The sequence below is a fragment of the Notamacropus eugenii genome, chromosome 6, assembly GCF_028372415.1.
Source record: "Notamacropus eugenii isolate mMacEug1 chromosome 6, mMacEug1.pri_v2, whole genome shotgun sequence".
Classification (NCBI taxonomy): domain Eukaryota; kingdom Metazoa; phylum Chordata; class Mammalia; order Diprotodontia; family Macropodidae; genus Notamacropus; species Notamacropus eugenii.
Genome location: NC_092877.1, coordinates 297,438,198 through 297,454,030, shown reverse-complemented (window position 1 = coordinate 297,454,030; position 15,833 = coordinate 297,438,198). Strand labels below are relative to the sequence as shown.

Below are 15,833 nucleotides of genomic sequence, written 5' to 3'. Positions count from 1 at the left end.
TCCGGTATTCCCCATATTTTTATTATAAAAAGTCTTCACAATCTCCTCATCTCACTCAGTGGAGAGGAAAATTTTACACCAAATAAATAGGTTTTAACTTTAGTGTTAACATATATACAATTTAAAGTAGTGCCAGCAATTCTAGTTAATGGGAAAGACAAGTTTTTTCCTAAGGGTGTATTTAGGTTGTGGCATCTGCTTCCCTTTGTTGTTCTGGTCCATTTTTTGGCTCACTTCAGAGTTTACTTCTGTGAGAATGTCGAGAATAGGCACTCCTCTGAAAAACAGAATATCACAAAGGAATTAACCAAAGGATGAATATATACTGTGGTAAAATGGGGAAGGAATCCTATTCATAATGCCATGGTTCTAACATGGTCAGTAAGGTCAGTGGGTTCACATAGTCATGTAAGCTAGTGGTCAAACTGCTTTACCCCTCCCTCAGTAAGGGTACCCTGAGGAAGAGTGGGTTGGAATGTTATATATTAGAATTTTTGTTTCTTTACAATACTCTAACCATCCACTAAGTCTTGGACTGACTCCAACCTCAATTTCTCTATCTGTGTGATGAGGAAAAGGACATTGGACATCATAGAGTTGCCTGAAAGAACTGTTTACAAAATAGTTTCAATTCCTCAAAAGAAAGCACATGGAAAGGGTGGCATAATCAAGGAGGAAAGGTTCTATATGTCCACCATGAACATGAAGCATTTTCTCAATGCCTGAGGATATCAGGATTGCAGGTTTGGGTAGGCAGGTATTTAGAGGTGAGTGCTAAGGTCAGGCCAAGAAGAGCAGGAAGAAGGGTTTGAGAAGTTCATAATTACCGTGGACATTTTTCCTTCAGATTCTTGCAAAGGGACTGTATGTACCAGGTTCCCTCCTTTGGGTGTCGGTAAGAGATATAATTCTCCACAGTCGCCATCCCAATCAAAAAGTCGGCCTCATCTGCAATGCATTCACTCTGAAGAAATGTATCTATTTCCAGAGATGCTCCTTGCTGCTGTGAATCTGTATCAACGGTGATCCCACTCTGGATAGTCTTGCCTTGACAAGCTTGAATAAAGAATACTTTGGGTTTACCAGCAAGGGACGGACAATTGGAACTAAAGAAATATGATGTCAGATCCCTGATGGCCACCTCCTCCCCATCGATGCCGTAGATGGTGCCTCTATCCCCATGAGACAGGAGGCAGCAAACAAAGCAATCTTGGCCTTTATGGGTCTTGTCCCGGAAGTTCTGTAGGTCCTCACGTATTTGCTTTGCTGTGCGATCTTGCAAATGTATAGTTTCAAAATGAAGCTCCTTGAAGGTGTTTTTCAGAGCCTCTAAGAAGGGAAACAGAGGAAAACACCTCAGTGAAATAAGAGTGGAGGCAAAAAAGAATTTGAAAACAAAAGCTACAAATCACATTCCACTACATGGCTTCTTCAAGCTACTGTTACTTGGGTTTAGCAGATGCATCATTGCCCCAGAATCCAGATGGATAAAAGGGAGGATGATGATCTACCATAAAACACATTCTGCAAGTTCCTTTGTTGCTGTTTAGTAGTTTTCAATCACGTCCAATTTTTCATGATGCCATTTGGTGTTTTCTTGGTCCAGATACTGGAATAGTTTGCCATTTCCTTCTCCAGCTCATTTTACAGGTGAGGAAACTGAGGCAAGGCGGTTAAGTGTCTTGTCCAGGGTCACACAGCTAGTAAGTTTCTGAGGCCAGATTTGAACTCAGAAAGAGGAGTCTTCCTGATTCTAGGCCCAGCGCTCTATCCATTGTGCCACTTAGCTGCCCCTAGTCTGCAAGACCATGTGATAAAATATTAGGGTTATTCCTCTGGGCCATCACCAGTTGTTCTGATCTATCTCTGGCCACTGGACCCAGATGGTTCTGTAGAACAAAGTGAGGCTGGTGAGTTTGCACAATCCTTCCTCACTTAATTCCATTCATTTGCATGTCATGGCATCACCTCTGTGATGTCATGGTCCTCTTCCAGAACAAAGGACAGACAGCAACCCATCTTTCCATTCTTCTTACATCTACAATGTACTGTTCAATCCAGTGGCAACAGCCTCTGGGCTGTTCCATTAACAAGACACTCATCTCTTGGCTCAGGGCATTTTCTCCTGCTGTCCCCCATGCCTAGAATGCTTTCCTTCCTCATCTCTGACTGCTGGCTTCCTTGAAGTCTCAACTAAAATCCTGCCTTCCATAGAAAGCCTTTCCCATGTTGCCTTCCCTCTGTTAATTATTTCTTATTTCTACATATCTGTCTGCTTACTATCTTTCCTGTGAGATTGGGAGCCCGAGCGAAGGGGCTGCTTTTTGCCTCTTTGTGTACCCCCAGTGCTCAGCACAATACCCAGCACACAGTGAGCACTGAAGACGTTTTGCCTCTGTTGGGTGCTAATGCTGAGTGGTTGGGATACACCAAAGAAAAAGACAAAAACAAAAACAGGGCTCCTGACCTCAAAGACTATATATTCTAATGGGGGAGACAGCATGCAAATACTACATACATATAAGAGATAGAAGGTAATGTTAGAAAGGAAGATACAGTATCTGGGGAAGGGCAAAGGGCTCCTGTTAAAAGGAAGGATTTTGCTATTTTTGATTTAGCTATGCGGGGTGAAAGGGAGAGAGGTGTTGAGGTTGACACAAGGATGTAAGTCTGGGTGATTGGGAAGATGGAGGTGGTTCCAGTTCAGAAGAGGAAAGGGTGTGAGAGGGGAAGATGACCATGAGTTTTGTTTTGGATACGTTGAGTTTGAGATGCCCATGGGACATCAAGTGCTAGACAAAAGGCAGATGATAAAGAGGAACTAGAGTTCAGAGAGAAATAAGGAATAGCTATCTTAATCTGGTAATCATCTTCATAGCGATAATACTTGAACCTGTGGGAGCAGATAAAATCACCAAATAAGAAATTACAGAGTGAAAAAGAAGAGGACTTGGGGACACAGCTTTGGACCAAGGACACTTGTGGTTGGTGACTATGACTTAGAAGAAGAATCCATATGGAGCCTGAGGAGTGGTAAGCAGTCCAGCATAGAAGTCCTCCCAGCCCTAACCACTGAAGGTTTCCCAGCAAAGCTTCCTGCCCTCAGGTGCCTCTGATTCTGTTGTACCTGCATCTATATCAGTCCCTTTCCTGTCCCGTATGTTCTGGTGCTCAGGCTTTTCCTTCCGTGCTCTTTGGAAGTCAAAGTTGTTGATGATCAAGCAGTATCCCCGAGGCTTGCTGGTCATTTTGTAAACTTTGTCCTGATCCTGAAAAAATGAAGATACAAAACAAACTTCTCATTCTGTGAGCCCCAGTCCAAATAGTTCATTCAGAACCTCATTTGTAAAACAAAGAGGCTGAACTAGATGGCCCCCAAAGGCCTTTCTCCCTCCAATATGCCTTTTCTCACCCATACTGCTACATATCCCACACTCTTCCCCCAAAATGCTCCCAGTGCCATTCCTCTCACTTTTTCTATTTCCTCTCTCTCATTGCTATCTTTGTACATCTAACAATAATCCCTTATATGCACTGAGCACTGGACAGATCAGGGCACTTTTAGCTATATGTTAAATGTAAATATTATGTATGTATTGATAATCATTTAATATCATTTTTGGACCTCAATAAGGGCCAGGGTGTGAATTAATCAACCAGAAGAAGAGTTTGGACCTAACAGCTTCTTTGTTCTCAGTAAACTCAGAGAATATCTCTTCCTATATCAGCAAGGCCAGATGGGGCTGACTTAAGAGCATTCTTTCCTCTGTTTACAAGGCCCTTAACTGGAGACACTATTTTCAATAATGGAATTTTTTCCATATCTTAATATTTATGGACATATGCTATGTTATGGCATGTTAATGGTAAAGAAAACACAAATATCCTGGGTCATCATTTCAATTTGTACTTTGTCAACTCTCTTATTGTATTTATCATCTATTCAATTAAGAAAATTCCTTTCTCATAATATGGTTAATCATATATAAGGATCATAAATTTGAGTGACACAGATATGCTAAGTTGGGATTTGTTCTAAAACATATCTAAGCCTGGTCATTCTTGTATCAGACAGTCAGAACTTATGTTTTGGCTCCATACAGCATGTATCTTCTAGCTTTAAGGGAATAAACAACATGGATTTACCTATCACCTAGCCTGTTTGCCTCATGTAACCAAACTTTCAGGTTGACAATATATATGTATGTGTATATGTGTGTGTGCATGTGTATGCATCTGGGTCGGTTTGTTTGTTTTGGGGGGGGTGGGAGGTTGGTCCAAACCTACAATTTTATCATTCTGTGGTTGCGTCCTTCACGGAATAAAATCAGTAACTCATCTGCAAGCTATAATGTTAGATAGAGACAAGACTTGAAGTGAGATTTTCCTAATTCTAAGGCCCGTACACCATGCCACGTTGCTTCTCAGACATGATCTCTACCTGAAAAACAACTATGGGAAGTAAGTAGAAAAGTTGGGGTTTTTTTTTAAGATGATGAAACTGAGACTGTTGACCACTATCTACAGTGTACTTGCTTGCCAAAAAAGTCTTATATAGTTAGAACCCACCTCCTATGCCTCCAAGTCAATAGCTACTGACAATGCGTTCTCCTTCTCAGAGGTGTGAATGAAGCCAGCTGAACCAACTGTCAGTGTGGGCCTGTACACCTTGGAAACTGGCAAATGTTACAAATCAGGGCTTGATTTCCTGTTTTACTGATTGACTAGACTTCTAAAAGTGATGGACTAAATGTGAATAATGTAGGTTAAACTTTAAAAGTGTGCCAAGTGAACATTGTTTTTCCCTCCAGAGAGCTGGTGTTAAACATTTACCAAACACCCCTGCCTATAACACAAGGACTTTCCAGAGACAATGCTTCCTGGGACATCTCATGCTGGCTAAGGAGATCTTCTCAGGCAGGATGGCCCTGTGGCATGGAACTCAGATCCTGTCCTGTCAAATGCTAGGACTGAGAGAGGTGGCCCTATTGCTCCTATTTATCTGTTCAAAAGGGTGCTTTGCATGCTGAGTTCTGGACTCTGGATGCTCAAAAGGGACAGTTGGTATTTAATTTGTATATAAAAGAAAATAATTGCTTCCTGCTTACTAAGAGGATGAAGGGACTACCTGGCTAAGCAAGAATTCTGGATCCTTCCAGAAACCACAGCAGCAGAATTTGGGGGTCCTTGAAGGATCTGAAGAACCGACTATTACAGTCAGGCATGCCATGGGGAGAGGTGGAAAGCTTTGCTTTAGGGCCCTGCCATTAATCCCTGATAGGGGAAACAAGGTGGGACAGTGGGTAGAGGACTGAGGCTGAAGTCAGGAAAACCCTTAGACACTTCCTAGCTGGGTCACCCTGGGCAATTCACTTATCCTGGTTTGCCTCAGTTTTCTTATATGTAAAATGATCTGGAAAAGGAAATGGCAAACCACTCCAGTATCTTTGTCAAGAAAACCCCACATGGAATCACAAAGAGTTGGACACAACTAAAATGACTGGAAAACAACAACTTATCCTGACAGCTCATCTTCGATACTCCTTCACTATGGGTTGGAAGAGAAGAAAATCTGGGGTGCTTTCTCTGTCTATCCTACAGCTCTGCCTCGGGTCTCAATATACAGAAAACCTTTTTATGTTTCTCTCTCTCTACTCATCTACAATTATAAAAATAGAAAACAATAATGAATACAATATCGAGGGGAATGGGGAAGGATGAGAAAGGAAGTCTCATATACCTTTTCTCCTGGAAAATCTCCAGAGGTTGCCTGAAGGTCACTCATCATTTCTTCAACTAAAAGCAAGCAAGAAAGTTAGAATGAATGTCTGTCAAGTGTAACTGAATTGTATTAGGTTTAAATACAAAAACCTGAACTGACAAAACAAGAGGTGAGCAAACGCCCTCTGAGATCAAATAGAAACTCTCTGTTCAAGCATGTAAATCCCTTAAAAACTTGGCTCTGATCTACCTTTTAGGTCTTAAATGCTATTACCTCTCACATACCCTTTTCTCCAGCAAAACTAGCCTGACTTCTGTTCTTTACCCACAACACAGGATCTCCTACCTCTGAACCTTTGGACAGGCAGTCCTGGGATGCTCTCTCTTCTCATCTCTTGACTTTTAGAATCCCTTGTTTCCTTCAAAACTCAGCTTAAGCACTAATTTCGACCTGATGCCTTTTCTGATTCCCCAACCTAATCTGCTTATGCCCTCCCAATTTCTTTGTATTTATTCTGCATATATTTTGTGTGTATCTACTTATACACGGTATTCTCCCCAATTCTCCCAATATAACATCAACTTCTTGAAGGCAAGTACTATTTGATTTTTGCCTTCATATCCCTAGTACTTAGCACATATGTGTCATGCACTTAATGAATACTTGCTGCTGATTTATGATCAGATTTAACATTACCTTGGCTTTTATTTAGAGTATGATGATCTACTGTCCTGGGATCTGTGTGGTGTCTCTTTGCTTGGGAGCTGTAGGCTGCCATAGAGACCAACACCCCCTCCTCCCTTCTACCCATCCATATCAGCCTCATTCCTGCTGTGTTCCTAGTCTACTCTTGCCTACTCTTCTGTTAGGATCTAAGAACTTGGTTCGATTATTGACAAGTTGCCTTTGTATCAGACCTGTTGATTGGTTGTTGTCCTTCATTCTCAAAGAGGACCAAAAAAACTACATGACAGTCAAGTTACAATGTCTCCAACAGTGGCTGATCAGACCCATATGAACTTGGAATCTCTACTATAGGTCAGTCACAAATAGTCCATGTGAACCTTTGAGGTGGAATTAGACCTTTAACCTCCCATCAGAAATTACTTTGCATATATATTACATACATATTGTTTATACATGTTGTTTCTTCACAATAGACTACAAGGTACTTGAGGGCAGGAACTGTCTTATTTGATCATTGTGTTCCCAATACTTGGAATAGTTGGCATAAAAATGCCAGTTGTATTGAATTGAACAGCAAAAAGAAGGAGAACAGGTAAAAATAAGTAAAATATAGGTGTCCCCCAAACTTATCTTTATTTATTACCATTCTGGATTTCCATCACTGGAACTCTTTCTGTGCTTCTTTCCACTAGATCTAAAACAAAAATCAACATTTGGTTAGAGGCCTTTGTAACAATAATGATGTCAAATCATGAGCAAATTTTGACAAATAAGAAACAAGACTTTCCACCTCTGCTTGATTCATAGTCTTCGATTTTCTTTAGCAGGTTCTTATCAATGACATCACAAACTTTCTTCAAGTCATCCAGGTTTCCTTCTCCTAGAATTCCCCGTTTCTCCATCTCAATGAAAATATCAATCAAGGTCTATTGGAAAGGAGAGGACAATCAAGGAAACAGCAGCTGAAAAGACCAGACTGTGAGCTACATGTTCTTCAGATAGTAACATTTTTTCTTCTTTCTACATTCTCAGAATCAAGGACACTTTTTTAAAAAAGCAATCATCCCCTCCCGTCATTTGGATTGGCCAAAGATCCTTTATCTTTAAAAGTTTTTAAAGAGTCTTTAGACAACCTGTCCCCTATTTGCTGGGCATGTTCTGGCCTGTAAAGATAATGACAAATGGAGAGGGTTCATCTCAGACTCCACATATTCTTTAGCATCTCTATCATGAATCAGCTCAGAGATTTCAGTTCTATGGGATAAGTAAAGTCCAGGGCTGAGACAATGGCATCAGACCTGGATATAGTCATGACATGGCTGACTCTGTCCCTCTAGTCCATTGCTAATTCTCCAAACCTATGGCTCATCCTAGTATCTGATTAAACTAGAGGCCAGAAGAAAAGCAATATGGCATGTGTAGATACAGTGCTAGATGGATAGCCAGGAAACCTTGTGTTTGAGTGCCCTAATCTGACCCCAGCTATGTGACCATGGACCAGCCACTTAAAACTCTCTCAGCATTTCCTGAATTACAAAATGAGCAAGTTGGACTAGATCCAGTTTGGGGAAACTGCAGCCTCAAGGGCTGGACTATTTGGTCTTTTATGGTCCTTCCTGCTCTAAATCTATGATATTATAGTCACAGAGAACTGAGAACTGAGAAATATCCATGGCAGATCAATTGTTCCAGCCCTTTGGAGACTCCCCTTTTTCTCATCTCCAAACATGGAACCCAGATAACTTTTTTGTACTCCTGACCACAGCCAAGATCCTACTGTACCATAAAGGTCCCACCACCTGATACCACTCGTCCCAGTCAAATCTGCCTGAGAATTAGATGGTGGAAGACTGTCTTCTCCTCTTGTCTTCAATCCTCTCTACCCCAACCCATTCTCAGAAAGCACTCTGGTTCACAAAGCACAGCAATACCAAGTCTTACCATATTATCTTCTAGTTTGCACTTGGGAATCTTGTGACTCAACATAAATTTGATAGATTTCAATTCAAATTTTGCCACATCTTCTGAAAGATTAAAAAGCAGGACCCTGGGTGGGAAATTAAGAAACATTTCAAAATGTTTCCTTAAAGTATTTTATAAGTTCCTACCATCTTTTTCTTTTTTAAAACAATCTGGATTTAACAAAGAGCAAACAAAAGGGACATTTCTATATACATAGTAGAACAGAAAAAAAGATTGTACAGAATATTGTAGCTTTCTTTTACAAACAGCTTGCTAGTCTTTTAAGAATCAATAGGTTCAACCTGCAACTATCAACATTGTCCTGTTTGTCTGTGCTTCTTTCGAAGCTTTCTTGTTTTCTCTTCTTCATTTTAAAAAATGATTCAATGACTTTTCTTCTCTACCTCTTTTTGTTACTGTAATGGGAGCTAAAAATCTTCCCCTCCCATTAACTAGGCCTCAAGAGGGGGTATTAAGGGAAGGTTGATTAGGAGAGGCTTGTTTTGTAGGAAGGTCCATATCTTTTGTTAATTTCTAATGAGGCACTGGGTCAGGACCCTCCGGCTCTAAAAAGTGTATATATACTCTGAGATGAGGTTTTGCTCTGGGGGCTCAAATCACTGGAAGAGTGTTTGCACGATTAAGCCAAATAAGACTCTGGGTATCTGCTAAGAAGTCCCTCAGCTTTGAAAACCCAGATGTTAGTGTTTCTCTCTCTGTAATAATGTATGTATTGTCTATGGTTGGACAGTTGGAAGCCCTGTCTGGTCTTTCTGTTTGTAATTTCTGTTTGTATTTTCTCTGAAGTTCAGGGTGCTGACTTTTTACCCCACACTAAGTGAATGATATATGTGCTTGATTAAAGTAAGATTGTTTACCCCTTTTAAGGTTGTTTTCCTTAGAAAAGCAGATCTAAGAACCTGTGCAGCAGGCCTTACTGTGCTGGCCAAGGTACTTGCTGTTACAGTTACTTTATCCCTAACCATTCTCCTCACTTTCCTTCCACCTGTACCATGGATTGGGAGGGGGGGCGGGGGGGAAGGAGGAAATGGAATAAGGGAGAAACAAATTCCTTATAACAAATATGCAAAATTACTCAAAATAAATCCCCACAATATCTGTCTTGAAAATGTCTTACATTGCATCATGGAGTGCCTATAGATATTTCATGGGACTATACAGTCAGACCAAAGGGCAGTATGATTTAATGGAAAGAGAAGGTCAGGGGACCTGAATTTAAATCCCAGCTCTCCTACTTACTCCCTCTATAAACTTGTATAGGCCATTTAAGCTTTCTGGGACCCAGTTTCCGAATCTATAAAATGAGGAGGTCTCCTCCATTTCCAATCCTATGATGCTGTGACTGGGCAACACTTTAACACTAAATTGGGAGATTCATTCATTCATTTATTTATTTGTTCATTCATTTATTTGGTCATTTATTCATATATTCATTCTCTTTTTCATTCATTTGCCATTCATTTATAATGAATTATTATTTATACATTTATTATATATTATTTATTACTATCACTAATTAATGAAATTATTCATTCATATGCCATTCATTCATTCATTCATTCATTCATATTAAACTGTAGGCATCCATGGCATCCTGGAGTATGTTTCTGTTTTCTACATCCTGATCATGTAATTCCTATTAGCCAAAAAATGCTTCATGAGAGGGCATAACTCTCAGTCTTCAAGGTATTCCCTGATTCTTACAGAAGTATTGAACATGAGGTTAAAGGCAAGGGTTCAAATCTCACCACTGATAGTGTTTGACCATTTGTAAGTCATTTAACTTCTCTGTTACCTCACTTTCCTCATCCATAGGATAATGATACAAGTCTTTACTTTACTGGCTTGTTGTAAGGCTCAATCATAAGCTCTTTGAGGTCTCTGCTTAACACAGTGACTGGCACATAGTAGGTGCTTACAAAATGTTGACTGATTGACTGGAGGTATAATTCTTTATAATTGTTAAAGCACTACATGATCTAGAATGTGAGCTCTTCACATCAGGTGAGCTCTGTGAAGGCAAGAACACCATGTTTTTGCCTTTGTATCCCCAGTGGTTAGCATATAGTATGTACCTGTTGAATGACAAAAAATGTCAGTGGTGAGTATGATGATGTATTGACCCTTCTTCCATGAAAGTCCTCCTCCAAAGCCTCCTACAGATATGAAGTGACCATGGGACCTTTTGTGTTTAAAGGTTTGCAACCTATTTTATTTTACTTTTTCAGTTAACATTCTTCCCCTCTCACCCCACCATTAAAAAAAACACACTCAAAGAAAATAAAAAAACCATACCCCCTGGTATGGATTGTCAAATAAGGAACAAATAAGGATTGTCAAGCAAAACAATTCTCATATTGGCTATATCTTGACCCTGCCGTCTTAAAGACCATGAAAAGCTCCGATGAACCCTACAAAGCTAGAAAAGTTTCAAGTTCAGGTGAAGTATGGGGCCAGCAATGGACTGTCATTTGAGGACCAGCCCAGATAAATTTAAGGATGCTCTTTACCATAAGACTGGCCCCTAGCTCTATAGCAACCCTCTTCCCTCAGGTGTATCTGGGACTGCCATCTTCCTTAGTAGAAGTACCTACAGAGATAAAATCACCCTCTTTTTGAAAAAGTAGTTGTAAATCAGGAGCAAGTAAGCTCCCAGGAAATCCCTGAGGTTAGGGATCGATTCATATTTTCTGTATTTGTATCTCCACTGCCTAGCACAATGACTGATTCATCACAGGACCTTAATAAATTCTTGTTGCCTAAATGACTGATTACTAGTACCATATGTTTACATTTTGACTTGTCTCCACATTTTGGAAATTAAGAAGCCTGAGGCATGTATTTGTGAAGCCTGCAAAATGTTACCTGATGTCTTACATTCATGGTGTTAGGCCTTAGCCACAATTCAAACAATTTAGAGAGCCAAGCTTAGGACCTAAAGCCAAGCTTTAGGAACACCTCCTCCAAATTCTAACCTCTAAATTCTGAGGCTCCTGTTCCTTAATCAGGCTTAACTAATAAATTCCTTGCACTTGGAACTCTCTTTATCTCTAAATATCTATAATCTGATTTTCAAATTTTATTTAATGTTTAAACAAGCCAAATTCTACTGCTACTCAACCCCAAATTAGGCTGGCTCTTCTTAAGAGAATGAAAGAGTATTAATTAAGTACTTAATATGTGCCAGGCATTGTGCTAAAAATCATGAAAATCATAAAAATAAATTACAGATCGGGATAGGAAAACAGAACTGGCTCACAGTAAGATAGTGATCTGAGAAATTAGCTTCTTCAGTACCTTTAATTTCCCTCTTTTTGATGTTACTTTCCTTTTTTTGTTTTCTTCCAGTCATTGACTTGAGGGCCTGAGAGCCTTTGTCTACCATCAACACCTGCTCTTAGTAAATTTTGGGATATGAATTGTGAAGAAACCACACTGTAACTGACAAACACTTTTGTTCAAGGTATGAAACTTACCACAAAGTGCCAACTTTAAATGAAAAATTAACTACTTTAGAAGAGATTTTTTTAAAAAATCATATCAAGGAGACTACTATTCGACTATAAGAAGGCAGGGAAATGTATTATTTCACATTTTCTTAATTGCTCTTTCATCATCACTGCCATAATTATTAAAGCATCGTGAATAATGGAGCACCCATTTGTCTTCAAACTAAATTGTTGTAGATTGATGTGCTTTTTGAGTTCTTATGTCTAACTTTTATCTTTTCCTGTTTCACCTTTACTTGTCAGGGTGTAGACTATTTCGTTTTCACTCTGACTCATTCTCACTTCCCCTATATCCAATCAGTTGCCTAGACTTGTTATTTCTTCCTCTTCAACATTTCTTCTATCAAACCCTCTTCTTCCCTCTAAAACCATCCTCATTTCAGTCCCTGATCTCTTTTCACCTACATTATTGCAATAGTCTTAAAAATAGACATGCTGTTGTATCCTCTTCTCTACCCCTGCCCACCCCCCAGTACACTATAAACTCCTTAAAGACAGTGGCTGCTTTATTTTTGTCTTGGTATCCACCTCCCAGAGTTTCGTACAGTGGTTAGCACATAACAGGTACTGGACAAATGCTTATTAATTGAGTTTTGTTATTGTCTTAAAAAACACACTCAACATGTTGAAAGAGGGTGCCTGTGATAGCCAGTGCCACCAGCCCCAAGTCTACTTTGCTGTTGAACCCAGATGTCCCATGTGGGGACCCTGGATGGGTGACTCATCGTGCAGTGAAGAAATGTAATCTGCCCTACCCTTGTTGTTGGGCAGGGCTGTGATGTCTGGGTAACCCTCGAGAATGGCTGCCTGGTGCCTGGTAAGGGAGAGGAATTATCAGGCAGGGAAGTATAATCCTCTGGAGGATTAGGAATCTCAGCTTCCCAGGATGTCAACATCTGGGCAAAGCCTCAGTTACCCTTTACCAGTCATTATACTTTGTTACTACTCTGGCTGGCCATTGGAGATCAGAAAATTATACTTGTCTGCACCAGCATCTGAGAGAAGTGAGACTGTTCTGGTTTGAAAAGACAGCCTGTTTTTTTCACTTGCCTGAAGTAAAAAGAGAGAAGAGATCCTTGAGAGAAACAGAATGTGAAAGAAGAGATCAGGGAGAAAATCAGATCAGCCTATGATCTGGAGTCTGAGTGGGTTATTTCAAGCATGGATACTCTGAGATGGGAAGCAGCCAGCACAGCTGGCTTTTGAGGCACACACTCCACCCCTATGACTGCCATTTTCAGACTGGCTGTTTGAATTGTCATGACTTTGTCTCAGCTGAGGGCTCCTGAACAAGATTAAAATCTTATTGATTTTTCATGCATAAGCTCCCCAAAAATCAGATCACAGAAATGAGAGAACAGACTTCATTTGCTTCCCCGCTCCACCCCCAAGGCAACATGATATACGGCACAGGTCTTATAATTATAGGGCATGGGTTCAAATCTTGGTTCTGCTACTTATTACCTGGATAACCTTGGGAAAGTCATTTACTATCACTGGGCCTCAGTTTCCTTATCTATAAAATGAAACATTAGACTAGCAGATATCTCAGTTATAAATCTATGATATTCTCATGTCTAACAGCAGGGGTGATAGGGAAGTCAAATTTTTAGAAAAATTTAGAGTTAATAGCAGAAAATATAGAAACTATGTTTGGTATTTTTATGCACTAATGTTCAGATACAATTAATACCAGTCATGTAGGGTGGATCAGATATTATTCTGAAAACATTAATAATATACTAGATCAGGTGTGGGGAACTTGTGGCCTTGAGGTCTCATGTGGCCTCCTAGGCCTTGGGTGTGGCCTTTTGACTGAGTCCAAGTTTTACAGAACAAATCCTTTTATTAAGTTTGGATACTAGATCAGGAGTGGTGAACCTGTGGCCTCAAAGCCACATGTGGCCTTCTAGGTCCTCAAGCAGGGCCTTTGACAGAATCCAAACTTCACAGAACAAATCCTTTTATTTGGATTCAATCAAAGGGCCACCCTTGAGGACCCAGAGGGCCACATATGGCCTTGAGGCTGCAGGTTCCCCACCGCTGGTCTAAGATAAGAAATTTTAGAGCAGGTACCTAATGTTCTTAAGGAGATGGAATCTGCTCATTGAAAGTCTACCTAGCATTTATCTCCTGTGATCCTGGTAACTAAACCAGACATACTGTTTCACTGCTCATGGAGAGCAGTGTAGATCTACCCAGGAAGGACCATGAAAGTGTTCAGACTCTTTCACTTCCTGATTCTGCTCCTAGGACTATACCCTAATAATATGTTATTGACAGGAAATTTTTTAAAAAGGACCTATTCATACAAAAATATCCCAAGCAGCACTCATACCAAGAAATGTGCAATCTATGTGTCCAAAAGCATTAGTGTGATTTTAAACCTGAATATCCTATGGATAGGTACATAAAAAAATACATGTTTGGCAGCTAGGTGGTACAGTGGATAAAGCACTATCCCTTGAATCAGGAGGACTTGAGTTCAAATCTAGCCTCTGACATTTACTAGCAAGTCACTTAACCCTAATTGCCTTAAAAAATACATATTCACATTTAAAATAGTGTTTATTGCCTTAAATCATGTGTAGGCATTTTTACATATATAGACATTCAATACTTAAAAAACAAATTATAATGACTAATGTAAAAAATGTGTTTAATAGGAATGTATGTGTAGAGCCCATAACAGGTGGCATAACATCTTGGGGAGGGAGTGGGGAGGAAGGCAAAGAAAATTTAAAACTTATGGAAGTGAATGTTGAAAACTAAAAATGAATAAATTGGAAAAAAATCATAAAATGAAGTTTACAGCACTATGTGCAATCATTTACAACCATTTAACAAAATGTTTCTTATGTGTTTAATACTTCTGTGAATGGGTGCAGAAAGGAAAGAAAAATAAAAACAAGAACACTCTTACCTCCAGTGTCTTTGAAATGACCTAAAGAAATATTATTCATTTTAGCCGACTTGATTCAGTAGGTACATAAGTGAATGGGATCTAATTTTTCACATATGCCTTGTTAACTGAAAGGGCTACCAAAATGCAGTTTTGTTGTCTGCATGGAAATTTCTTTTAATTTGAGTTCTCTTGTGAGAGCTTTCCTCTACAAACATACAGAACCGTTGCTTTAAGTTAAGTTGAGAGGTAGTTGAGGAATGGAGATGAAGGGTCTTATCCAGGGTCCTATAGAAGTAGCTATGTATCAGGTCTTCCTGACTCCAAGGCTAGCTTTCTGTCCATTACCCCAAAGTACCTTTTGCATAACCTTTATACAAAGAAATCCCCAAATCAAGAGACCAAATCATTTGTCACACCTGGTACCAGTCAACATGACTGCAGTCATAATCTCTAGGAGAAAATATTTATCTCCCTATCAGATGTAATTCAAACTTACTAAGAACAAATATCACAATCAAATATACTTTGGTGTAAATTTGTCAATGCCTCACTTCTCTCGGGGGTGTTTGGATTTCAAGCACTATATTTCTAATTGTGAAATGAAAAGCTTTGGAACTCTGATCAACATAATAAAACTAATCACATTTGCTCCAGAGAGAGAGCTGATGAATTCAAAAGTCCTTTTTTTCTTTTCTAACATGGATAATGCAGGAATTTGTTTTGCTTAACTATTCATATTTGTAACAGATTTTGTTTTTTCTTACTGTCTCATTGGGTGGGTGAAAGGGAGGTAGGAGGGAAAAAATTCAGAACTGAAAGTAAAATACATTTGAATTTTTAAAAAGAAAGTCTTTACCTTCCCTTAAAAGAATTTGAGGCATTTGAGAACAGGTGGGGAGCAATCCTTTTCTTCAGGGACCAGGGAGGAGGGAGTGGGAGGTTTTCACATGCCCCTGAGATCCTCACATCATCATCACTAGCACAGCACATTAATGTTTGCCAAGGTTTTACATATACCTTTGGCATT

General features: G+C 39.6%; 1 protein-coding gene and 1 long non-coding RNA gene across 4 annotated transcripts in view; one reads left to right on the top strand and one right to left on the bottom strand.

Moving 5' to 3' along the window:
* Positions 1-15,833, bottom strand: part of CASP8 (caspase 8) — a 38,754-nt gene continuing 22,921 nt past the window's right edge. For all 3 annotated transcript variants that reach the window (XM_072617272.1, XM_072617273.1, XM_072617274.1), the window contains exons 3-9: positions 8,351-8,456; positions 7,200-7,335; positions 7,053-7,103; positions 5,741-5,796; positions 3,128-3,269; positions 828-1,329; positions 1-277 (exon numbers count right to left, since the gene is read on the bottom strand). In XM_072617272.1, coding sequence (XP_072473373.1) covers positions 142-277; positions 828-1,329; positions 3,128-3,269; positions 5,741-5,796; positions 7,053-7,103; positions 7,200-7,335; positions 8,351-8,456 — 1,129 coding nt within the window. In that variant the 3' untranslated portion in view covers positions 1-141. The remainder of the gene's footprint in view (positions 278-827; positions 1,330-3,127; positions 3,270-5,740; positions 5,797-7,052; positions 7,104-7,199; positions 7,336-8,350; positions 8,457-15,833) is intronic.
* Positions 1,862-12,288, top strand: LOC140509610 (uncharacterized). Its single transcript, XR_011968840.1, has 3 exons — positions 1,862-2,534; positions 2,879-3,033; positions 11,741-12,288. It is a non-coding gene; the product is annotated as an uncharacterized lncRNA (long non-coding RNA).